The sequence below is a fragment of the Podarcis liolepis genome (assembly GCF_965112155.1).
Source record: "Podarcis liolepis genome assembly, chromosome: 1".
NCBI lineage: Eukaryota > Metazoa > Chordata > Lepidosauria > Squamata > Lacertidae > Podarcis > Podarcis liolepis.
The window spans coordinates 56,934,258-56,960,326 of NC_139554.1; the positions used below are offsets into that span (position 1 = coordinate 56,934,258).

Consider the following 26,069-nt stretch of genomic DNA (forward strand, 5'->3'; position numbering starts at 1 on the left):
CAGTCTTTGAGGTATTGCGGTCCTGAGCTGTTTAAGGCTTTATTGGTCCAAACCGGCACTTTGAATTGGGCTGGAAACTAATTGGCAGCCAGTGTAGTTGGTCTAGGTGTTATATGCTTAATCTGCCTTGCCCCAGTGAGCAACCTGGCCCCCAGATTTCCCACCTGCTGAAGTTTCTGAACCACCATCAGATGCAGGCCCACATATACCACATTGCAGTAATCTAACCTAGAGGTTACCAGAGCATAAATGACAGTCCAGCACATCCACTGCCACAGCTGCAGATGTAAAGGAGAAGTTGAGTTAATTGCCGTGCAAAGAGGACATATAGAGTTTCTTTCAACTTTTCTAAACTAGGACTTGAGGAACCTCAAAACTTGTTGGTATTTCAATAGAGAATTTTTTTCATCCAAAAAAGCCCCCTAAAAAAACCCTTGTTGGTACAAAAAATAAATGTGTACACTATGGGGAATAATAGCACTACAGAGCATTTTCCGAGTGTCTGATAATCATTTATATCCTGAGTGTTGTAGTGTGTGTGTGTGTGTGTGTGTGTGTGTGTGTGTGTGTGTTTTAGTGGAGTTCAGCTCCAGGTATTGAATAAGTAGAGAGGCCTCTTACAGCCTATTTATCTCATAGGCTTACATAATAGCCAGGGGAGAATGACCCTCATCACTTAGGTCTAGCATCAGACACCAACTGATGTAAGAGAAAATTCCAGATCTAATCACACTCAGTCTTCATGCCAGAAGGAAGGATCGGCGCAATATGGTCTTCTAAAGGACAATGGAGGATTAAGAGGAATACTGAGGTGAGAGACCCTAGGGAGTCTCTTCTGCCTTACACTTACTGTAATTAACACACTAGCTAATTTGATCCTGCCTTTTAATTTGCACACAGTCTCACACTGGTGTTCTAAGCTAATGGAAACTGATGGGACAGAACTGTAGACTGATAATAAGATACCAGCGGGACGTTTTGGAGGTCCTTAGCAGTGTGCTGAATGATCTAATAGAAACAGGTGAAGCATGCTTCAAATAAAAGGCAGGAAGTCTATGAATACAATTAAATATAATTAAATGGGCTATGCCCCATAGTATGTGATATCACAAAGCTGACAGGGGCGGACTTTTTATGCATTGTGAAGAAGACACCTAGCTGGTTCTCTCTTAGTTAAAAGGGCACATATAAGAAAATCTAGTGCAGGGCTCCTGGTCCCATGAAGGATTCCTCCTTCTGCCATATTGCTTGAGGCAGTGGGCAACACAGATGGCCACTCAAAGAAAACAAGAAGGTAGGGTAATAGGATTTCTGCTTGGACAGTCTGCACTGGATTGTAGGGATAGCCATACGAGCTCTGGATTCCTCCAAATTACCTTTGCTCATAGGCTGCCCTACCTTTTTTTTAAACCTTTCCCCAGTAATTTTTCATGCACTCATGTTTGCAATGTATTTATTTTGTTATAGCTGTGGCAACTTGGAACTTGTTCATTATAAATTAAGAAACCAGGAAAGGAAATAAAGGAGGATGGGTCGGCCATGGAAAGTGTCCTGTACCAATCTTGGGCCTTGACTCAATCATGGTTTCCCCTAGTAGGTTTAGGTATCTTACTCTCCCTCAGCCTTTCCCACTCCCACCTCTAATGTGGCAAGACCACAAGGCTGAGTAAGGATTACTGAGATGGTATGTGGAAGCAGAAGAGCTTGGGCCACTCTGTGCCCCACCCCCACCCCCACCCTGGAGGAACCTGCTGTATATATTCTGGCTCCCTTCATGACTCCTGCACAGCCCAGATTTCACATCACAGAAGAACAAGCTCTCATTTAGAGAACTCCTCCTCTCTCCAAAAGGCGAATGGAGGAGGATGAGGCCAGTAGGACTTGTGGGAGGGGAACTAGCAGTCCTGCTCTCTCACTCCATGGGATTGTTGTGAGGAGGAAACCCAAATATGGCTTATATCATTATGAAGTTTTATTTTAAACTATTTTTTTTCTATTTATTTTGTGCCATTATAAGTCTGTCTGTCTGTCTGTCTATCTATGTTGTTAGAAGTTTTAAACGTTAGGGACATGAGGCCAAGAAGAATGACTGTATAACTGAAAGTAACTTCCCTCACCTATGGAAATGACAGAAGGCAGCAGCTGAGCTATGTGATACTCCAAATCTCTGAATCAACTAACACAAATGGTATGTCTTATGTCTGAGAAATAAAAACATAAGGAGATTAAAGGGGCATATTGAGTGAGAGACAGAGGAACACAGATTGACCTCGGTTAACTTCAGAAAGCTTCTTTAGAAGAAGAAAAGTATGTTGTACGGTTACAAGTCCAACCCAGTGAGATGGGCTCCCTTTCTAGTGCTGCTTATCAGAAACAGGAGGTATTGGTGTAGCAAATGATCTTATGAAGAAACAGGTGTTTTAAACAGTCTGGATTACCCCCATTAATCTGCTTATCCTGAGTTAACTGAAGAGATTGGCTGCCATGTAGAGTCTAGCTTGATTCACAATCCAATCTTTTATTTATGCATGAGGATAAAAAATGAAGGGAAATGTGCATTTGTGGTACTGCAGTGTATACAGATGCCTGACTTGAAGTCGGGTCAGTTGTATTTGGGTGCATGTGCAAAGGAAGCAATACTGCCATCATTTCCATACATTATGGGTTTATTCAGCGCCTTCAGGGGAAAGTAATGCATGAGCAAACCCTTGCTTTATTGTCACCAGTGAGTAGCTATTATTCGGACGTGCAGTTGCAATCCATAAGAGCAAGGGAAAAGCAGCTGCTGTTCCAGATGAAAACTTTTGGTGGCCGTTATCAACTCCTTTCACACCACCTATTTCTGAAAGAAATTACGGACTCCTAAATTAAGCACAACAACTACAGCTGTAGTGTGATATCGCAAAGTGGAACAGGCACACTATTAATTTGACTTGCAAAAGCCTCCGGTTGCTAGTCTGGCTGTCAGGTTCCTTTCTTAGCCAAACCTATGTGAATGAAATGAAAAAGCTTTGCTGGAATATAAACTTATGGAGCCAAAGAGGGGAAATGCAGGTAGGATTCCACCCAGTTGTTCCATAGGAAGTACGTAAATCTTGTCCCCACTTTAATTGAAAGGATAATGAATTTACAAAAAGGCCTTGGGGTGACAGATCCGGCATTTATTTTAAAAAGGAATTGGATTCTTGAAGGACAAGTTTTAAAAATATTTGGATATACCTTAAGCTGTCCCTGTTCTCTGTTGCTGCAAATGGGCAGAGCCCCTGACTTATGTGTAAGTCTAAAATGTAAGTCTAAAAATAGCAATGTCTTGTAGCGTCTTAGAAACAAACAAATTTATTATGTCATAAGCTGTTGTGGACCACAGCTCACTATAAGGCATCCATATAACATCTCCATCTGCTTAGAGTGGCCGTGTATCCTATCCTACAGAGGACAACCCTCTAGTTAAAGGGCTGTCCTCTATTTGATTGAGTCCTCTTTTTAAAATTCTGTCTGGTTCAAGTCTAGTTTAATGATAAGGAACCATACAAAGGGAGTTACCCATAAACATCTGGACATCACACTGAATAGCCACACAGGTTACCAAGTCATAGTCTTCCCTACCATGGTGGTGCATGTTGAATGTCTATTTAAATTTTAATGATAATTTATAAACTTGCACCACTACGTATAAATACATATATTTGTAGGTACATATTCGTATGTACAAACTTAATGCAAATCTTTGCTTCTTTTGTTCTCTTCTTGGTGATGCACACATAATTCAAGCACTGACAGAAGTTTAAGCTTCAGAAAGACCCGCTGGGCATTTTCTGGTTTCTGGCATAAATTTCAGGAATATTTACACAATTGTGATGGCTGGAACCTTGGTGTAGTTAAAAAAAAAAAAGGAAGCTCCAGTCTCAGAGTCCCAAAACATCTACATGATTTTTTGATCCCTGTGTGATGCCAAACAAAATCCTAAACCCTACCTGAAGCTTTTGTAAAACTGAGAGGCAGAAATCTCTCTCTCCCACAATCACATTGAGAAAACGTGGTTAAACCTAGCACTGTTTCTTCCATGACTATAGAGGGGAAAGACATGATTAAACAACGTCAAGGCCTTAGTCATAAAACACAATTGCTGGAGTGTTTAAAATATTCAGAGAGCAGTAAGCATTAACAACACCAGATTTCATCTTATAAAATTCTGTATTGCAAATTGAAACAAAGTGTTCCATCCTAGATCCTTTTAAAGGTTAAGTGGCTGTGGCAAGAAGTGTTAAAATTGTGCATAAAGTGACATTCTCTAAAAATAAATATTTAGAGCGTGGGCATTTTTCTTATTAAGACCTAATCAGTCATCTAGAAAGCTACTTTTATGGCAGAAAAGCAGGGTTCTGAGAACCCCAGATTCTGGGCACTAGCCCATTCAAAAGCTTCTAGTACTGAAAGTCACCATAACAGGAAAAGCAGGGCACAATCCACCCAGGGTTACTGTACAGCCCTAAACAGGCTTGCTCAAAAGTATGTCCCATTTAGTTCAATTGGACTTATTCCCAAGTATAACACAATGTTCTTAAGCACTTTGCAGTGCCATTGATACCAATGGGAGTTAAGAATGTGATTTAAATCACCCCATCTGAAATATTTGGCACTTCAAAGCACAGAACTTCAATGAGACAATGCCCAAACACTATGGCATAAATGCAGAATTCCCAGCGTGGAATTGAATATTTTCTGGATATTTTTTGCTCACAGCATGATTATTGATGTTAGCTAATTATCACATTTTTAATCTGTCTATCACTGTCTTAGTCATGAATCAGAGTTCTGAATAGGATACATTTTGCTCCTTGAACTTTTGTCATGAAGTCACTATGAATGCAAGGTCTTCTGAATTTGATAGACTACATCTAACACATGACTGACTTCGAAAAAAATTCACCTTTTGTTAAGTACTAATGATAAGCAAATTATTATTTAAAACATGTGCAAACCACCTTTTAATAAAACTTTTTAAAATTGCAGCTCATAATGATGATTTCAGACTTTTGCTTGCAATTTTAAAATAGTGTTACAAAATAAATAGATAGCAAAAGGGCTTTCTAAATGCTCTTTCAAAATCATGATGATAATGAGACGTTTTAGAGCACATTACTCACACGCTCTGGGATGAAGACGCAAGACTGTTATGGGTCTAACAAATGGTCACAATTTAAAGTGATCTGCAATGAGATCAATATCTCTGCAGGAGCCTTAATTCAACCCAAAAGGGGTGGGCTCCTAACTCTTAAAGGGAGAACTGGGATGACACACTTTTTGTCTACCTTACATGAGAAACTCCATCCTGGCTCCAAGAGCAAGATGGACTTTTGGCCTCATCCAGGAGTGATCTTCCTAACAATGGTAACTTCAAGACTAGATTACTGCTCCATACTCTTTGTGTGGCTTCCCTTACAGCTGGTCCAAAATGGCAGCCTTCCGTGTCATCTCTCACACTCCAAGCCTTGGGAGCAGACTGTAAGGGGGACAGGGAATCAGCAAAAAGGGCTCCCCTCTCCTTTCTATTCATAAAATCCTCTGTTCTGATGGATTAAATGATTACTTCTGAATGGAAGGGGAGCATTGAATAAAACTTCAAGTCATTCAAGGGGTGGTGGTTCAGCTTCAAGAATGCTTGAAAGAAACTGACTGATCCATTCCAGTCTGGCTCTGGGGCCAGTTTGGCGCTGAAACCACCTTGGTCACCTTGGTAAATGACATTTGTTGGGGGAGAGATCATTTCTTAGGTGAGAGATATGGGGTCTGCAGTCTTGCTCATTCTCCTTGAATGAATGGCTTCCAGTACCATTGACTTTCTCCTTGAGTGGCTTTCAATACCACTCAATACTTGTGGAATATGACAGGGAGGTGAGGGTCAGGGGCATTGTACTTCAGTTGTTCCATACCTACCTCAATAATAGTTTCCAGAGAGTAGTTATTGGGAGGGTGCACTGCTGAGCACCAAGGGAGCTGTCATTAGGAGATATGGAGTGAGCTGTCATCGATACACAGATGACACCCAGCTCTACTCCATCTGAGTCAGGAGAGGCAGTACTTATTTATTTATTATTAAATTTGTTATTCGTTTTATTTTGCCCACGGCAACCTAAAGTGACTTACAACCAACCAATCAACCAAACAGATAACAAACTCCACATAGATACATTAAAACTAAGAGGAAAGAGAAATAAATAAATTGAAATACATTACAGCTGAGGTGCTTGGAGACAGTGATGGACTAGATGTGAGCCAATAAACTGAGGTGGAATCTTGAAAAAGGAGAGATGTTATGTGTTCCAAGTTCTCAAGTCCGGGAGGTGGGGAGATATCCTGTTCATGATCCAAAGGCAAGGTCAGGCAGAAGTCCATGAGCAATGCCTTATGGTGAAGGATGGGTAATAAATCAAATTAATAATAATAATAATAATAATAATAATAATAATAATAATAATAATAATTGTAGATAGGTGCCTGTGAAAAATCAGCATTGGAATTAAAGCCTACTGTGTAAACACATGAGTTCTTTAATCACGCTATGCTGCCTTTTAGCCCTTGCCTTTAAGTTCTGCCTTGTGACTCTCCATTTCATCCTAGATTATGTTTATATAATGCACTTTAGAATCTGCAAGAGAAAACACGCAGTCACAGAGAACATTTCTGAAGTTGAGAATATTATGCAATTTGTCATTTTTGAGATGGCTGAGGATAATTCCAGCTAAAAATCGGGGCAAAGAATTTACTCTTCAATCTACAACAACACTGTTAAGCGCAGTTTGGTGTAAACACAAGACTTCTAAATTTTTAAACATACTTGACTGGCCGTGGGAATCAGGGAGAACAAATGAATGTTGACTGGAACAGGGCCTTGAACTCTTCTGTGTTCATTTCTCTTTGGTTATATTGAAAGAATCTCCCATTGGGACAAAAGTGTTGGCAGCAACTAGAGATAGGGGACAATTAATGTCCCCAGAAATACCTCTCTCCATATTCCAGTCCCGATCGAGATTCTGTAAGAGTTGGGCAAAAACATATCCCCAGCCATCCATTGTTGAAATAACAGCTGGAAGCTCCCAGATTGTTACCTTCTATGTCCAATGGGCCAGAGAATGGGAATGTATGACTTCCTTGTCCAGGGCTTCTGTTGACAAGCACTCATTAGTTGAATCCCACTCATTGGTCTTCAAAAGGTGTTTAAAGACCATTACTGTCTCCAGCTCATGAATTACCTGAGGGAAGGCATTTCAGAGAGTGGGTACTATCACTTTTGTATTGCCACTAAGTGACAACATGAGAAATATATACTTGTTGTTGATGTTCAGTGTGTGTGTATATATATATTTCTGATTTCAGACACATCTGAGGAAGGCTGAGTATAAAAATAGCACACCTGGGTAACCTATTTAGTTTGCCGCTCGGTTCATTTCACATACACATCAGGGGGCCTTGAGGCTTCCTTTCAATCTTTTTTATAGCAGTGCATTCAGTTATCAGTGCGTGAAGGATAGGATTCTATTGGGTTGAGAGTGGGGGCAAGGAAGCGGGGTAAAGAGAAACCCTGAAAAAGAAGGTTGCTGTTAAACTACGGAAGGAACCAGGAAAAATGCTTTACTCTAGATGAGAAGAATTGGATCGGTTTTTCAAAGCTTCCCTCTGCAAAAAGCCTTTTCGGTTCCACCAGATGGCATGCACTCATCAAATCAGGCTGCACTGTGATCATATATACTTGCTCCAAGAAACAGCTGTCAAAAAGGATAAAGCCGTACATACTAAGCTTTAGGACCTAAAATAATTTGTCACAAGAGATTCTATTATGCTACACTTGATTTCTGTAATCCTTTTAACATCTCACAGAAAGGTAGCACATCCTCAAAAATGAAGGGATTTAGGGTGGGGGTTGTTTTGCTTTCATCGTCTAGTATCCAAATGGCTCTTAATGGGATTGCTCCTTCTAACTAATGAAAGCAGGCTACGCCTAATGACTCTGTAAGGGAGATGCTGCCTGGTAAAAAATCACAGTGATGATAACAACCCCAATTAGAGTTGCTGGGGGGTTTTTTTGAGGGGAAGGTATTAAGTATGAAGGCAGGCCAAAAAGAGAGAGAGAGAATAATTTAGGAAATAAGAAGCGTTAATGACATGGAACTGTAGGATCAGGCAAGATCAGTGTGCTTAAGCATGGAACTCAGTATTGTACTATTACAATCATTCCATTAGTGCAAGCATTTCTCCTTACTAGACAGGATAATCTCCTTTCACCTCCTCTGGTATACTGTTCTGGGGTTCTCCTGGACACACTCGCATCCCAAGCCAATTTGGGGTGGAGGTGCACAGGGGGGAAAGAGGAAGAAAAGGACTGTTGCACTAGCAAGGCTCATTGCAGTAGTTCTCACTAGCGCTAGTACAACAGTTTCATTAAATCTGGCCCTAAGGCAGCAGTCTTGGACCCCAGCCTTCACAAACCTGGTTCCTTTCAGATGTTTTGGACTAGAACCCCTGGCTAGGGCTGATGGGAGCTGTAGTCCAAAAACATTTGGAAGTAACCAGCTTGGTGAAGGCTGCTATGCCCACTTCCCTGGGAGAAAGCACCACTGAACTTAGTGGGACTTAATTATGAGTAAACATGTGGAGGACTGCACTGCTAAGATGCTTCACGAAAAGCCCAAGTTAGGTTGTGTGGGTCAAGCAACCACTTCCCTAGAGATTGCTGCAGTTGCCTCTTGAGCTCACCTCACCTCTGTGCCTTAATTATAATACTGAACTGAGATAAGCGCACAGTCAGTTCCATTAGGAATCAATTTTCCTTATCCGCAGCTGCCTTGGAATGCAGCCTCACCTGTGGCCAATTGATCTGTCCTGAGTTCTCTGCTTCTAGCCTAGTTAGGAACCCTTACAAGGAAGCAAGAAGATACTGCTGACAGACTGGTCTACTAGGGCAGGTAGGACAAAGTTATATTCTGTTACTCTTTGTCCCTCCCTGAAACTGTAATCTGCCTGATTGGTTGGCCTGTTTGGTCTTTTGCACAGTTTCTCTAGGCCCAGCACAAACTTGAAACATGGGAGTGGGTGGGCCTGAAAGTTCAACACACATATGACTTAGAGGGCTTCTGAATTGTTAGGAGGAATTCAAGCACAAACCATAAATTTAGGTTTGTCCAGTTAAAGTGGATTAAAGCAACCAGTCACCGTAGCACAACAGTTCCTTTTTTTAAGGTGCACACATGGCAGCTAGGACCATAATGAGGAGATGCACTGAAAAGTGTGGGGTGAATGAATGTTTAATGGTAAGGTGTATAAGCCCCCCACAAGCAAATCAAGATGAATGGTCATTGTATAACTGCTGTGTAAATCAGAAGATGCTCAACAAAGACTGGACATAGTCCAACTACCATATAAGCTTTGTGCAAGCAAATCAGGATGAATGCTCAATAAACAGGTTTTCTCGAGGAACCCTCAAATGTGCATGCTAACTCATGGGACAACAGTGATGGGGCTGGGAAGAAATGGATGCCATCATGGTGGGGGTGGAGATGTTTTCTGGAAGTCCTTGACAACATGCTTTGCCCCTCTTCATGCAAATGATGCACAAAGGGGGCCTGTGTTTGTCCTTATGAAACCTGAAGCAGTGATTTCACTGAAATGGCACCAATGTGTAAAAATGCAACATTGTATTCCATGTGAAAAGCGCAACTATTGCACAGATGTTCAAGATTGCTATCAAGGATCAGACTAGTAGACTATTGTGAGTTGGAGAAACCCAGATTAGAAATTGTATCAGCGGCAATCCATTCAAATTAACCTTGGTAAACAAATATTGCCTAGCCCAAACCAGTGATGCTATGAGGGACTTAGGAGTCAAAATCAGGCCACAGGCTTATAATGTTAGTCTAATATACACAACTGGAAGTAATGTATATGAAAGGGATGATGTTCAATAACTGCCTGACACAGCAAAAGCAATCTAGATTTCCTTGGATTCACAATCATCCCGACTAGCAATTCAGCACCACAACAACCGTGCTGGTAGGCTGGCCATCATTTTATCTTCTCTGCCATGTCAGGACCACACAGCCTGGCATTTCATACAGGGATAGCCCCAGGGATGAGAAGGCTGTAGGCAAAGTGGCATCTAGATTCTCCTCAGTCGGTCAGCCCTATCAGGCCTGCTTGGTGGCTGCAGCACTCTGGTCAGTACTGGAAGCAGGATCAAGTGCCTGAGTCTTTCTGCATTTTAACTTCCCACAATGCTCCAGAGTGATACTGCATCAGGGAGATTGTAGGAAATTAATATGTCAGTGAAATCCAACCATCCATGATGCAAAGAGCGTCAAGTAATATATATATATATATATATATTATGTGGGGCTCAGGGTAAGTGGCAGCAGTAGGCCCTGCTGGAGCACTGGGGTCCTAGCAGTTTCCCAGTGCTGGGTACCCAGCAAGTATTGATACCCACTTTGAATTCATAGGTCCTGGCTCTCTCCCCACTCCCCACTTGCTATATATCCATGTATTATAAGATCTCTATCCAATCAATCAGTCAATCATTAGAAAGAAAGTCAATAATATATACCTTGTGTGCAGATCCCTCTAAAGTCCAGTAGTTTAACCTATGCAGGTTTCATATATGTCATTTGAAACACAGAAGCTCTCACGGAGTAAGTGAATGGGCCAAACAAATAATCTCAGTATTTATCTTGGCTTTAGTTGAGCTAGCAGAGGGGGGAGCATTTGGATAGGTTTCTATTCTGCAGCTAAGAATCTCCTGGCAGCATCTATGAGAAGCACAGACAACAGCAGCCAAGGAAAGAACAGTGGAAACATGCTTAAATCCCATGTAATAAAATGCAGATGTATGAGAAGAATCTTGAGCAGTTGTTACTTCATAGTTCATATTTATTCCAAGTCACTGCTAGGAATGGCTACCCCTGGAAAGGATGCCTTCCTCTTATGTTTTGCTGTCCTTATTAATGGATCTGAACTGTTCACACATGGATCTAAGATTCACCAGAATGCTGGAGTGCTAGAAGTCAAGGTCATTTGGGCAAATACAGTACTGTATTTGTCTTTTTCTTGGTAGGCGAAGGCAGAACTTCAATACTTGAGCCATCTGGTGCTACAGCTCACATACTCAATGACCGGTGTACAGTGGACCTCACCAAGTTCTGCATTTTTTCAGTGGGGTTTTAATATAGATTTTGTTTGAGGTGGTTGTGGAAGAACCTAATCAAGACTTGAACTTGATCAGCATTTTTAAGAAGAAGAAGAAGAAGAGTTTGGATTTGATATCCCGCCTTTCACTCCCTTTAAGGAGTCTCAAAGCGGCTAACATTCTCCTTTCCCTTCCTCCCCCACAACAAACACTCTGTGAGGTGAGTGGGGCTGAGAGACTTCACAGAAGTGTGACTGGCCCAAGGTCACCCAGCAGCTGCATGTGGAGGAGCGGAGACGCGAACCCGGTTCCCCAGATTACGAGACTACCGCTCTTAACCACTACACCACACTGGCTCTCACATCTCATCACATATTCCACATTGGAGCACATTCTCTTTCCAAAATTGTTTAAAATAGCTGCATTGTTTTTGATACTGATGATAAAAGGATAGATAAACAATTGTGCTTTTCACGTCGCACAAATAGTTTTAACTCATCTGTCCATGATGGTTAGTCTTAGGGATGAAAAACCTTCTCTCATTAGTTTATTCATCTTTTCCAAGGCATATGCTCAAAGTCCACTATTTTACCCCAAGTGTATCAGTTTCCTTGTGAAACCTTACCATTTCACTGGAGAGAATTTACAGCAGACAAGTTTTTTCTAACTACGATATAAACATATCTGGCATAGGAGATGTGGTGAAATGAAGAAGGAACAGGCTTAGAGTTCATTTGCTTTGCAGATTGCAACCCTCGTCTCCAATGTATGTTTTCCCCATCAGTATTAAGATGGGATAATGGCCATTTCTTCTTTTTCGTTGGCAATAGCAATGAGTACACTCATAGAAGTTATGATTTTTATCTTTATTTCCTTCCATGTTGATTTATATTAAAATCAATATAGTGGAGCACAACCTGGCTTTTGTTTCTTGATCTCTGTGGCTTCTGTTACCATTGACTATGATATCCTCCTGGCTCCATGGAATGGAAATTGTGGCCCTTGTGTTACAGTAGTTCTGTTCCTATCTAAGGGACCAAGTCCAGAGAGTAGCACTAGGGGAGTGCTTTTTGGGCCCCAGGCCTTTACTACCCTCAATTCTGTTTAGTATCTGCATGAAGGTGCTGAGAATTGTCGTCAGGAGTCTGGAGCAAGGTACCATCAGTATGCTGATGACACTCCACTCTATTTCATCACAACTTCTGGATCAGGAGAGGCAGGGTGCAATGTTGGGATGGATGAGGGGAAATTGGCAGGGCTTAAATCCTGGTAAGATGGGTGGGTGAGGGGGTCCCATGTTCAAGAAATCGGACAGTTGTGTGCCCTGAACACGGTTGCAATTGCCCTGAAGGAGCAGATATGCAGTTTGGTAGTGATTTTGGATTCTTCTCTGTCACTGGAGGCCCAGGTAGCCTCAGTGGTGAGAATTGCCTTTTAGCAACCAGCCATTGACCCGCAATCCACCACATGTAACAAAAATGTCCAAAATGTTCATAAACGTGCCTGTTGCAGCTGAACTAAAGCTCAATGCTGCAACAGATTCTAGACAACCATTTAGCAACCAATTGGTGTCCCTGAGAAGCAACCATCTAGAAAGGTTATTAAGAAAAAGTCTTCATTGAAAGAAAAGGATGCCAGAATTTATTGCCCCTGACAAAGTTATTAAACCAAATATTGTTTTAATTATGAACACTTCAGGGCTGCTATTCTACCCTGGGTCGTCCCCCCCCACGTATATTGTGCATACTTACTTGAAAGAGGGGTTTTTTTTAGCCCCGTGGGGCACATTAGTCCAGCTGAAATGCCCAGAAAAGCAGCCACAGTGTTTCTGTATCTTTTCTGCAATCCATGGACTTAATACAGTTTCTTTGGAGAGTTGGACATTGAACCCCTAATAATAATAAAAGGTCACAATGCAGTTGCAACTAATACAAAATTCTGAACGTAAGAATTTTGATACCATGGTTCTAAAATAAAAGAATCCTCTTTCAAAATGCAGGCTCATTAAAACAAGACAGATGTCCAGGAAAACAATGATGTGTGAATTGTGCAACAGTACATACAAAATGAAGATGGTGCTGACAGAAATGAATCCACATTTTACAAGGCATATTGTGGGCGGGGGGGGGCAGCTTGCTTAGGCTAAATGTTGTCACATATGTATTTGGAAATTGTGTGACTTTATTTCCATGATGATAAAGTTCCCAAGCCACATTGCTGGACACTCATGGAGAAGTGATTCAGTGCCCCTTGAATTAAAACAGAGATCTGAATATGGATTTTCTGATTCTCAGTAAACTTCTGCAGAAAGGGTCGTGTTCCTTGGCTTTAGGGAGTTGAACATCATAGAAATAAAGTCACAAGATAGTCTTCACACTTTCCAAATGCAAACTTTTTTTTGTGAAAACATGTTTTTCTTCTCGTCCAAGCCATTTCATGGAGGTCAGACAGTCAACATCATGCTCTCTTCTGCTCAAATCCTGGTGATTCTTATCTCATGAGTTGCACAATGGAAAAGAACAACCTTGACATGAATATACAAACAAAAACCTATTTGTCTTTGGTGTCCCCTTTTCTGCAGACGTTTCTTGTATTCAGGGTGTTTTGTTTTCTTATGTATGGTGTGGAGAAGGTGGCTAGAGAAAAGTTGTTCTCTCTCTTTCATAGTTCTAGATCTGGAAGCTGAATGCTGGAAAAGTCAGGAACCACAATCCTCATCTTTGTGGGTAGTATGAAGCAGTCGCTTTCCCATCCATGTTCATCCTTGGGAATTGGTATTTAGGCAACACGTTTTCTGCTGAACCTCAGTTAATGTGAAGCAGCTCTGACGCAGCAATGTTCAGATGTGTTGGCCGACAGAGACACAGAGATGCAATCTATAATAAGTTGAGCCTGAGCTGTAAACAACTCGTGAAATACTTCAGTTATCACATAAAGTAGAATTGTTGGGAGCGCAAGCCTTATGCTTGATTATGAGGCTCATTAAAAGTTTTTGGTCTCATTAAAGTACATATTTCAATCTCATTAAAAAGTTAACGTTTAGGGCTGGCAGCTGTGATGAGGCAGATGGCACCATAAAAAGAAAAAAGAAAAGAGAAGGCTATACCTCAGATTCTGAAGAACGTGGTTAAAGAGCTACTTTGAATCACGCCAAGCTGGCTCCACATCACTCAAGCAGGAAGTCTTTAGCTTCAATGCAGTGGCTGAATTGAAAGACTTAGGAATTGGGAGAACTCCGGAAGAGAAGTACTGCTCTCGCCCTACTATCTATGCATTCTTCTGATTCTTTCTGGCTTTCTGAACAGTAGTTCCTTTTTCTTTAATTCAGAGAACATTTTCTCTGGTTGTTTGCTATGTCCCAAATGCTTTGCTGTGGAGATCTGATTTGTTCAGTCCCTCCTAACATTTCCATTTGCTTTTCCAAATTGATTTCTGTCAGTGTTTATATAGGCATGTTCATTTCCCCCCTCCAGTTTCTCTCATTTTAAGAAATTTCCCCCGATTTCTTATATTTGATTTTTTTAGATCAGTGGCAAGTGGTGTCTGCGACTGTCCTTACATATCAGTGTCCTCTAAGTCCCTCCAGCCAGAATGGCCAATGATGAGAGTTGTAATCTAAGAACATCTTCTGGGCCAGAGGTTCAACACTCCTATTTAGATTTTAAACACATGGAGAAGACCTTAGTTTTAAATTTCTGTGCAGAATATAGTTGTGTTAGGCATATAATAAGTAAGAATATTTTAGCTCCTGTATTTACTATTTTAGCTTCCAAGGAAGGAAACCTACAAATAATTTTGTAACACTAAGAAGTCATGGTGAACAACATGATAGTAAACTGGTTGATTTCTCCTTTGTGACAACATAAAGTCTTGCATACTCCAACCTTACAGTGTCTTAATTTCCCCTGCTTCTTTTATTTAGTGCCAACAACATGCCAAAGCAGGTAGAAGTGCGAATGCATGAAAGCCACCTGAGTCCAGTGGAGGTTCGGAAGAAGAACATATGTGTGCGTATCTGCCTTTCGCTCAGAAAAAATCTGCTCCTTTCACTTACTGTATTTGGTAAGTAAAATTCTCTGGTTCATGAAGGTAATTCTTTTTTGCAGCTGGATTGTTTCCTCTTATAATCCTATACAGTGGTACCTCGGGTTACAGACGCTTCAGGTTACAAACACTTCAGGTTACAGACTCCGCTAACCCGGAAGTAGTACCTCGGGTTAAGAACTTTGCCCCAGGATGAGAACAAAAATTGCGTGGCAGCAGCGTGAGGCCCCATTAGCTAAAGTGGTACCTCAGGTTAAGAACGGACCTGTGGAATGAATTAAGTTCATAACCAGAGGTACCACTTGTCAGGGAACTGCCATCGGAAGGACAGGAGGTGCAAAGGCTCCCTGAGGTTGAAAGAGACGTAGCAGCTGAAGAGGGAACCAGTAGGGGGCGAGCAGGAACTTCCAGGGAAAGTGAGTCGGAGGGATGGCTCAGAGACGTTTCCAGCGAAAACAGTGGAGAGGTTTCAGGACCTCCTATAGGGACACCCACTCCTCGCCGGAAACTGTCACGCAGAGAGTCCAGAAGACGTGTTTCCGTGAAAGAGCTCTTATGTTGGAAACGTTTCCGAAAACAACCACTTTCGGATTCTACTAGCGATTGACGCAGCCATGCCGGAGGGGCTCCGTCACAGGCAGAGGTTTGAAAACCTGATCAAACTCTGAGGGACTTGCATTTTACGCACAAGCAGCTCATCATCCCATCACAGCAATCCGAAAGTCCCTGAAAGCCAGCTTGTGCAAGCAGCGGCATCATGAGCGACCCAGCCGGAACCAGAGGAGCAGGAGCACCTGGAGGAGGTCCAAGCCTGGAAGAAAGGTACAGGGCGTTGGAGATCCAGCTTGCCATGCAAACGGCGAGGCTTGAGGAGAGGAGGGCTCAGGATGCAGAAAAGGGAAAGGAGAAAACCACCTCGATCGCCAGAAAGGTGCCAGGATTGGTGCAGAAATTCGGGGGGGATCCCAGAAACTATCATGCCTTTAGAACTGAGATGCAATACGCTCTCAACCTGCAGTATGATGACTTCCCCGACGAGGAATCGCGAGTGGCTTTTGTAATTGGCCATCTCGAAGGGGGGGCGAAGGATTGGGTTCGACCCCTGATGGCAGTGAATAATGAGATCCTAAAGGACACGAGGAAGTTTTTTCGTGCCATGGACCTGATGTTTTCCAGCGACATTGAGCAGGGAGTGGTGCGAAGGCAGTTAATGGCTTGCAAACAGGGGAGCCGATCTGTCCGTGAGTACTGGACTGAGTTTACTATGTTGATTCACAAATTGGGGTGGGACCTATCGGCGGAACCCATCCAGATGCTTTTCGAAGAGGGGCTTTCTTCGGCCGTTAAAGATGAATTGTCCCGGGGGCCAAGGGCCGAGTCTATGGATCAGCTGACCAAATCAGCGCTGGCCATAGGAGCGCGCCAGGAAGCGAGGGCTTTGGAAAGGCGGGAAGGGAAAGGAGAACGTTGGAGGGAACTGCGCATTCCAGACATTCCAGAGCCACCTTTCCCGCCGGCAGAGCCGATGGAAGTTGGAACAGCGCGGGCGCGCGCAGTTTCAAATCCCAGTGAAGGGCGGAAGAAGGAGGGAAAGAGCGCCAAGAAATGTTATCTCTGCCAACAGCCAGGGCACTTTGCCAGAGTCTGCCCACAAAGAAAGGAATGGCAAGGGATGGCAGGAGCTGTTGGGGAGAGGGAGGAAGAAAGCAAGGAGCAAGTAAAAGCCAACGCCTGGCTGCCACCGTTGGGGCACAGCAGCCAGGCCAAAGAGCAGTGAAAGTGCCCACGCCAGAACCACCCAGACCTGCTTTAGTGATAGAAGTGTCACTAGAGCTGCAAAATGGACACCCACTACAGGTCAAGGCGCTTTTGGATTCAGGCAGCTCCTGTAATTTTATGAGTAAGGAGTTTGCAGCTGAGCACCAGATACAGACCATCCCTTTAAGTAACCCCTTGCAGGTGACCACGATTGACGGCAGAGAGCTGTTGGGAGGAGAAGTTAGCCAACAGACTGTCCCAATGATAATGAGGGTGGCAAGGCACACTGAACCAATAGCATTTAATGTGGCCACCTTGGGAGGAGCGCCCATCATTTTGGGGATGAGCTGGCTGGCGCTACATGACCCGCTAGTGGGCTGGCATCAGAGGGTGGTCTCATTTGGGTCAGCGTATTGCCTAGAACACTGCAAGCAGGGGAAGGTTCCGGGAGGAGCTGGCGTCACCCTAGCCGGGATGGAAGTAATGGATAAAGGGAAAGTGCCCCCACAATACGCAGATCTGAGCAACGTATTCAGCGAAAGGGAAGCAGACAAGCTGCCGCCGCATAGACCCTTTGACTGTCAAATCAACCTACTCCCTGGGGCTCAACTCCCAGTGGGCAAGCTGTACGCCATGTCTGACAGGGAGATGCAGGAGTTGAGGGAGTTCATTGACAAGAACCTGAAGCGAGGTTTCATCAGAGAGTCACGAGCGGTGGGGGGCAGCCCAGTGTTTTTTGTGGACAAAAAAAACACCGATAAGCCGAGATTGGTTGTGGACTTTAGGGCCCTCAATGCCGTGTCGGAACCCCTGGCTTTTCCGATGCCCCGAATTGATGACCTTTTGACCCGGGTGAGGAAGGGGAAAATTTTTACAAAGCTGGACCTGCGGGGGGCGTACAATCTGATACGCATAAGGAAGGGGGATGAATGGAAGACCACCATGTTCACCCCTTTGGGGGCCTTTGAATACCTCGTTATGCCCTTCGGTCTACAAGCAGGCTCGGCGTGCTTTCAAGCTTTTATGAACCACGTCCTGGGACCTTTGCTCTACAAGAATTGTGTGGCCTTTTTAGACGACGTGTTGGTGTATTCGGAGGATGAGGAGCAGCACGTGAAGGACGTTCGAGAAGTGTTGGGCAAGCTGCAAGCCAACCAGCTGTGGGTGAAACTGGAGAAGTGCCAGTTTCATACCAAGGAGGTGGAATTCCTGGGGTACCGCTTGTCAGACAAGGGATTGGCCATGGACCCAGGCAAGGTCCAAGCGGTACTGGAATGGAAGACACCGAAGACCAAGAAGGATGTGCAAAGATTCCTGGGGTTTGGGAACTTTTATAGGAAGTTCATCAAGAACTTTGCACATTTGACGGCGCCCATCACCGACTGCCTCAGTAGCAAGAAGAAGTTTGTTTGGACGGCGGAGGCGGAGCGAGCATTTGAAGAACTAAAAAGGGCTTTCGCCTCGGAAGAACAACTTCTGCATGTGGACTTACGAAAACCCATGAGAGTGGAAACCGATGCGTCCGACCGGGCCATCGGAGCAGTACTTCTTCAACCCGGGAGGAGTACGTTGGAGTGGAGACCTTGTGCCTTCTTCTCGAGGAAGCTGAATAAATCCGAGAGGAACTACACGGTGTATGACAGGGAACTACTCGCCATCCACGAAGCGTTCCGGAGGTGGAGACATTTATTGATTGGGGCACAACACAAGGTGCAAGTGTGCACCGACCACAAGAATTTAGAGTATTGGAGAACAGCTCGAGTACTCAACCAACGACAAGTCAGATGGGCCCAGGAATTTTCCAAATTCCACTTTGAGATTTGTTATGTGCCAGGCCCAGAAAACGTCAGGGCGGATGCCCTCTCACGCAAACCAGAGTATTTGGAGGGGGAGGGGGCAATCGAAGAGAGACATGTCATCCCTGAGGACCGCTGGGTGTGTGGGGCGGTGATGGTGGGGCAACGTGAACTGGTACAGGAAACGGAAAATGATGAATATGCCCAGGATAAGCTCAGAGGTCTCAGGGGGGAGGGCGAGAGCCCCGGAGGTTTTGAGGAAAGAAATGGGGCATTGTATTACAAAGGGGCACTGTATATACCCGAAGGTGAATTGAGGGGAAGAATACTCAAGCAGTTGCACGATAGCCCCACGGCGGGACATTTTGGGCAACACAAGACCATGTGGTTGGTGACCCGGGAATTTTGGTGGCCCAAGGTGAGGGAAGATGTAAAGGAGTATGTAAGAGGGTGTGACCAATGTCAGCGAGCCAAAGGGGAAAGAAGGGCACCGGCAGGGTTATTAGAACCATTACCCACACCAGAACGGCCTTGGGAAGCGGTATCAATAGATTTTATGACGGATCTGCCGAAATCCAAGGGGAAAACAGCCATCATGGTAGTAGTAGACCTGTTAACTAAGATGTGCCACTTTGTGGCATGCTCACATGCAGTCACAGCGGAAGAAACAGCGAAGTTGTTTGTAGAACACATCTTTAGGTTGCACGGCGCCCCCTTGAGGGTGATCTCAGACCGCGGCAAACAATTTACTTCCAGGTTCTGGAGGAAGCTCATGAGCTTGCTGCATGTGGAAGTCAATTTTTCGACTGCCCGGCACCCAGAAACCAACGGGCAGGCGGAAAGAGCAAATGGCATACTCCAACAATATCTGAGGTGTTATGTCAATGACAGAGAGAACGATTGGGCCGAAAAGTTGGCGCTGGCAGAATTTGCCTACAATAATGCGGAGAATGTGTCCACAGGGATGAGCCCCTTTTTGGCTAATTACGGGTGTCACCCCAGGGCTTTTCCAGGGGAGGGAGGGGAGAGATGGAGCGTCCCAGCGGCCGAGCATTTTGTAGAAGAGATGGAAGCGATCCATCAGCAGCTCCAGCTCAACTTAGAAAGGGCCAAGGCACAATATAAGAAGCAGGCAGACAAGAACAGGAGGGAAGGTGAAACCATAAGGGTGGGCGATCAGGTGTGGCTGTCAACCCAAGGGTTGCCGTTCAAAGGGGGCTGTAAGAAATTGAGGCCCAAAAGATTGGGACCCTTCGAGGTCATTCAGCAGGTCAACCCAGTGGCTTTCAAACTCCGGTTACCCAACCACATGAAATTGCACCCAGTGTTCCACAGGTCGTTACTGTCACCATACAGGGGGGGGGGCGTGCAGGGGAGCACGCCAGGGGACCAGCCTTGGAAGAAAGGGAACGCAGCAACCATGTAGCGGAAATTCTCGATTCCAGGTGGAAGGGAAATCAGGTAGAGTATTTGGTGGCGTGGGAAGGGGAACCGGAGTCGGAAAACACCTGGGTGACTGCAGGGGAGGTCAATGACGAGGTTTTAACAGAAACGTTCCACCGAAGATTCCCTAGGAAACCACAGCCGGTAGAAAGGTTTAGGAGGGAGTACTTTGGCACCACCGACGAGGAACAGGAAATGGAAGGATTCGCGGAGTCGGATTTGGAAGAGGGAATAGACTCCGATGACGAGGAGTATCGAGAGACGAGGGACAGTAGCAGGTGGAGGGAAGTGTTCGAAACTTCGGACTATGATGAAGGTTCTTTCAGGGGTTTTACTTCCTCCCAGCCCGGAGGGGAGGAGACGGGAGGGGGTGAAGGGGGCCCTGGAGGGGAGGTGGATGTCAGGGAACTGCCATCGGAAGGACAGGAGGTGCAAAGGCTCCCTGAGGTTGAAAGAGACGTAGCAGCTGAAGAGGGAACCAGTAGGGGGCGAGCAGGAACTTCCAGGGAAAGTGAGTCGGAGGGATGGCTCAGAGACGTTTCCAGCGAAAACAGTGGAGAGGTTTCAGGACCTCCTATAGGGACACCCACTCCTCGCCGGAAACTGTCACGCAGAGAGTCCAGAAGACGTGTTTCCGTGAAAGAGCTCTTATGTTGGAAACGTTTCCGAAAACAACCACTTTCGGATTCTACTAGCGATTGACGCAGCCATGCCGGAGGGGCTCCGTCACAGGCAGAGGTTTGAAAACCTGATCAAACTCTGAGGGACTTGCATTTTACGCACAAGCAGCTCATCATCCCATCACACCACTGTACCTCCCTTTCTGTTATCATTACAGTAGTGGAGCCAGCGGCGGAGCAAGGCAATCGAGCGTCTGGGGCCGCATGTGTATCCTGCTCCCAGGGGCATGGCCAGCTACCTGTGGGGCAGGGCGAGCCAGGGCAGGATGCTCTGCGGGGCCTCTGGAGTCTGCCTGCCTCCTCCCACTCAGCCGCCCTCTAGCTGAGGGGGAGGCAGTGGGTGGACCGTTTGAGCAGTATTGGAGCCTGCACATGCCCAAGCCACCATGTCTCTCTCAGGGGAGATGCGTGGCTCGGGCACGCTGCAGGCCCCACGGTGTGTGCCACCCGGCATTTTGCACCCCCCTCAGTGGTGACACCTGGGGCAGACCGCCTCCACCGCACCCCCTTCCTCTGCCCCTGGGCGCAGCTAGTTAATTTTGGACCCTGGATGTTATGGTCTTTCAGGGTGGGAGCTTTAGATGGCTATGTGTATTACTTCAGTTGTGAAGCACACCATTAGCATTTCTCTTTTCCTCTCTGCTCCCACACCTCTGGTCCATGCTTGTAACAGATGTAGAAGCAGTTACGTTAGAGCCAAAAATAATTGGGGGGAGGGAGCAAAAAAGAAAAAGGAAAAAGAAAAAGTTGGCAAGCCTGGTAAAAAAGAAAGAAAGAGATACTCTGTGTGTGTGCAGTTTCAGTTTTTTAATTCACATAAATCTTAGCACCATTGCGACTAATGAAATAAAATGAGGTATACCGTACTTCTGATGCATTTATTTGGGGATAAACATCATTTTGTGGTAGAAAATCAGGACTATTCCAGTCATAAGGCAGAATAAGACAATTTTCTCCAGTGGTGGGTTTCCCTGGAATGCTTGCTTCCCTCATTATTACCCACAACACAAGACAAGGCTCTCCTCCACCACTGTCAATACCATATTCTCCTTCCTGCCTCACATCACTTTGCGAAAGGACAGAGAATAGGACCTTCTTCAGAACTGAGGCATTCTGGGTGAGATGGCTAGGATAATGTTTGCACTGCTACCATAGTTTGGTAGATTTTCTTAATATATATACATATAAAAACACAAATTCAGAGGTTACAACGCTACCTGCTGCAGCAGACTAGGATGGCATTAAGCAGGCTTTTGCCCAGAAGGCCAGACTCTGAAGAAGGATCCCCACTGAAAGTGCTGTTGTGGTAGCAGGACCTGTTGAGTTGCTAGCTCAACAATTTAGTTGAATCCAGACCATGGTTTCTAAGTGCCTCGTGGACAGGGCTGGAATGGATGTTTGGTGGAGAGAGAATGAACACTATCGAAACTGAGTGCATATGGGTTATGAAAGAAGGATGCCAATCTTTACCTCTGTTAGTAAGAGATGGAGAGGAGATGCAGATGATTGCTAGGAGGGTAGCCTGCCACAAGCAAGAGGTTTGGTTACCATCTAATGCATTCAAAGTTAATTGTGTTGGACCTCTGTGGAATGCTTTTTTTTTTTTTAATGGCAATCTCCCCCCACCCCATTTTATCGCTGTGTTAGGTATTATTCTCCCTGCTGTTCAGTTTTAAGCTGTTAAACTAGGGTAGTTTATTTGTACTGTTTACGCAAAGACTGATTTATTTATTTATTACAATTACTTATTATTAGTCCCTGAATCATTGTTTTCTAATTATTTCTGTTTTAAAATTGTTATATTTGTTAATCTGATATCTTGTGAGTTTCATTGGGATCAATTTTGTGGGAAAGTGGCATACAGTAAGACCAATGATGGTGATGATTAAGTGTCCCAGGGCCATGACAGGATTGGAGATTGGCTGCCTTCTCACTCTCATAGGCCACCAGCTTAACATCACATCCTAGATGAGCAGCCCTGGAAATACTGGGTGGAATTCAGCATTGCACTAAAGAGATCAACACAAGCATTTTTACTTGCCCAATGGAGTGATCTGCCCTCTCCTCCCTCTGTGTGTTGATCACAGCGTTCTCCTAACCCTCCTAAGCAGATTTGGGGTGGGCACAGGGGAACTCGTGGTGCTGGCTTTTGCTAGCCCAACAACTTAGTTGAATTTGGCCCATTGATTAGAAATGTAAATCCCTGTCCTTGTTTCAGAGGAATCCTATAGTGGAACAGGCCATGCTGGGCATCAAAATTCAAATATTTTTTCTGTTCTCTAGGAAATTCAATTTAGTTCATTTCACCAGGGCTGAAGATGGAGGCGAGGGAGAGATCTCTCTCCTGTCAGGAGAAAGGAGGAAGAAAAGAAATTTATCCCTGGTCTTTCCTCCCCTTACAGGCTGCTGATACTTTTTAGCTCGCTCTTTTGCTGTGCACTAGGGACTAGGCCAGTGATACAGTGATCTAGTTTTCTCAATTGCCTTCTGGGTATCGCAGCTTCCAAATATGGAGCAGTTTGACATTTTAGTGTGGTTCACTGGCTTCATGCCCAGGCTTACTAGATTGTTTTTTCATTTTTTCTTTTAATGTTACAGTACAGTGAGCCTAACAGCCAAACGCATGGCCTTCACAGAGCCTGCCTTTATTCCCTTCAGCTTGAATGGACAGCTGTGCTGTTAGAAGAGAAGGCTGTGTAGATAGCCTGAACTAAATATATTCCTGTCCTGAAAGATTTTGAAATGGTGTATTTATTTTGACATCAGCTTTTGGCTCAGATTGATAGTTGTGAGATATCTGTGAGCCTTTCCCAGCAGGATCCCACAACAATTATTTTTGGTTAGATTAAAGCTGCACCCTGGGAAATCTACACACCACTGTAATGATGGATACCCCTGTTGCGGAGCCTGCTGCATTTTGAGCCTGTGAAGGAGGGGTATAGAAATCACAGGCACAAAATTCAGTTTTTCAGAAATTGTCTGAGAGTGCATGCGTTTGCTACCTTATTGAAGCTAAGGGTGCTGCCAGATGGAGTTGTGACTGTATATGTGAGATCAGTGCTCCTCATGCATGCATGAGTTACTGATATGACAATAAAAAAATTAAAAATTGTCCAGTAGCACCTTAGAGACCAACTAAGTTTGTTCTGGGTGTAAACTTTTCTGTGCGTGCACATTTCTTCAGATACACTTCTGATGAAGTGTGCATGCACATGAAAGCTTATACCCAGAACAAACTTAGTTGGTCTCTAAGGTGCTACTGGACAAAAAAAAATTCCGACTGCGTCAGACCAACATGGCTACCTACCTGAATCTGATATCACAATGACAGCCCACGTTTTTCCTCATTTCATTCAGATTTAACCGTCTTCTCTATACAAAATCCAATAATATTCGAGGGAGCTTGCCTCATAACAAGTCCGACAATTGATCTATATAACTCAGTACTGTCTACTTGGGGACGTGGGTGGCGCTGCGGGTTAAACCACAGCCTAGGAATTGCCAATCAGAAGGTCAGCGGTTGGAATCCCTGCGACGGGGTGAGCTCCCGTTCCTCGGTCCCTGCTCTTGCCAACCTAGCAGTTCGAAAGCATGTCAAAGTGCAAGTAGATAAATAGGTACTGCTCAGGCAGGAAGGTAAACGGCGTTTCCGTGCGCTGCTCTGGTTCGCCAGAAGCAGCTTAGTCATGCTGGCCAAATGACCCAGAAGCTGTACGCCGGCTCCCTCAGCCATTAAAGCGAGATGAGCACCACAACCCCAAAGTCGGCCACAACTGGACCTAACGGTCAGGGGTCCCTTTACCTTTTACTGTCTACTCTGGCTGACAGTGGCTCTCCACCATTCCCAGCCCTACCCGGAAATGGTAGGGATTGAACTTGGGACAATGATCTTCCATTGAGCTACAATTCTTTCTCCAACTCAATGTTCTGGTCACGGCTAGACTCTGGGGCCATGGCACCCCCATTCATCTCCTCTTCATTTCAATGTCCTCTAAGCAATAACACATGAGGCTGTGAATGAGCTAAACCATTGGTCCATCTAGCTCAATATTGTTTACACTGACGGGCAGCAGCTCTTCAAGATGTCAGGTGGAGTCTCTCCCAGTTCCTATCTGGAGACAGCAGGGACTTAAACTGAGGCCTTTTGAATGCAAAGATACCCTGCCACTGAGCTAAGGCTCTTCCCATCTGGTATTTTCTCATTCACCCCCATTGGAACCATGGCCTAGGAATGGGTATTGCTTTTATTTATGACCGCCATTTTCCCTACTGCTGTGTAAAATCCCTAGAAAATGTACATTTTCTGTAAGTCCTCTGTGTATATAATTAGTTCCTGGGTCAAGGGGAAGTACTTGGAAGAGGGAGCTTCCTGTAGAGGTAAGTGAAAGCAGGAAGCCCATTTATGTCCTGGGGACTGGGGAGTAAGTGGGTCTCCCTGACTGGAAAAGAAAAAGCTGTTCGTGTGACCTTTCATCTCAGATAGCTCCCTTTTCCCTCAGCTCATATAAATAGGCGCTGCTGGTTGCTATACAACCTTCTGGTTTAGCCACATTGGAATGCTTGCCATTATGGTTGGACAGAATAATATAAATAGCTATTAGGAGGAAGATGGAATTGGTAATTTTAGGAGGACACTGAAGGCTGAACACCTACCCAATCGCGCAGTGCAATCCTATATGTCCACCCAGAAATAAGCTCCACTGTGTTCAGTTTTCCAGCTGTATATAGGATTGCTTTATCCTCAAGTACCTGGAGGTGATTTTTCTGAGGTGGTCAGAAGTGACTAGTTTCACTCCTTGGGACTGTTAGGATGGAAGGCAGGGAGACCAATAGTAAGTGGAGCCAGAGCCAATAAAAGGCAGTCAACTGATTGTAATTTTATCCCCATCCTCCTCACTGCTGATTTCTGGAGGAGGAAGCAGGGTTAGCCAAAGTTGTGTGCCCTCCAGATGTTTTGGACTACACAACATCAGCCTCAGCCAAAGTGGCCATTGGATAGGGATAGTGAGAGTCCACAACATTCAGGGTCAGCTGGGATATATTGTTGGCGAGCAGACCTGAGTGAAGCCTGCCTCCCTCAGGTCCGCTCGCCAAGCCATGCTCTCTTGAGGCCACTGCGGATTAGCGCATTTGAATCAGTGGTTTTGACGGGGACCCATGAGCCTCTGCAGC

At 44.7% G+C, this 26,069-nt stretch overlaps 1 protein-coding gene across 3 annotated transcripts in view; it reads left to right on the forward strand.

Annotated features, from left to right (window-relative positions):
• Positions 1–26,069, forward strand: part of SLC1A2 (solute carrier family 1 member 2) — a 98,736-nt gene that overhangs the window by 38,158 nt on the left and 34,509 nt on the right. For all 3 annotated transcript variants that reach the window (XM_083464267.1, XM_083464266.1, XM_083464268.1), the window contains one exon: positions 15,099–15,238. In XM_083464267.1, the coding sequence (XP_083320393.1) occupies positions 15,099–15,238 (140 nt within the window). The remainder of the gene's footprint in view (positions 1–15,098; positions 15,239–26,069) is intronic.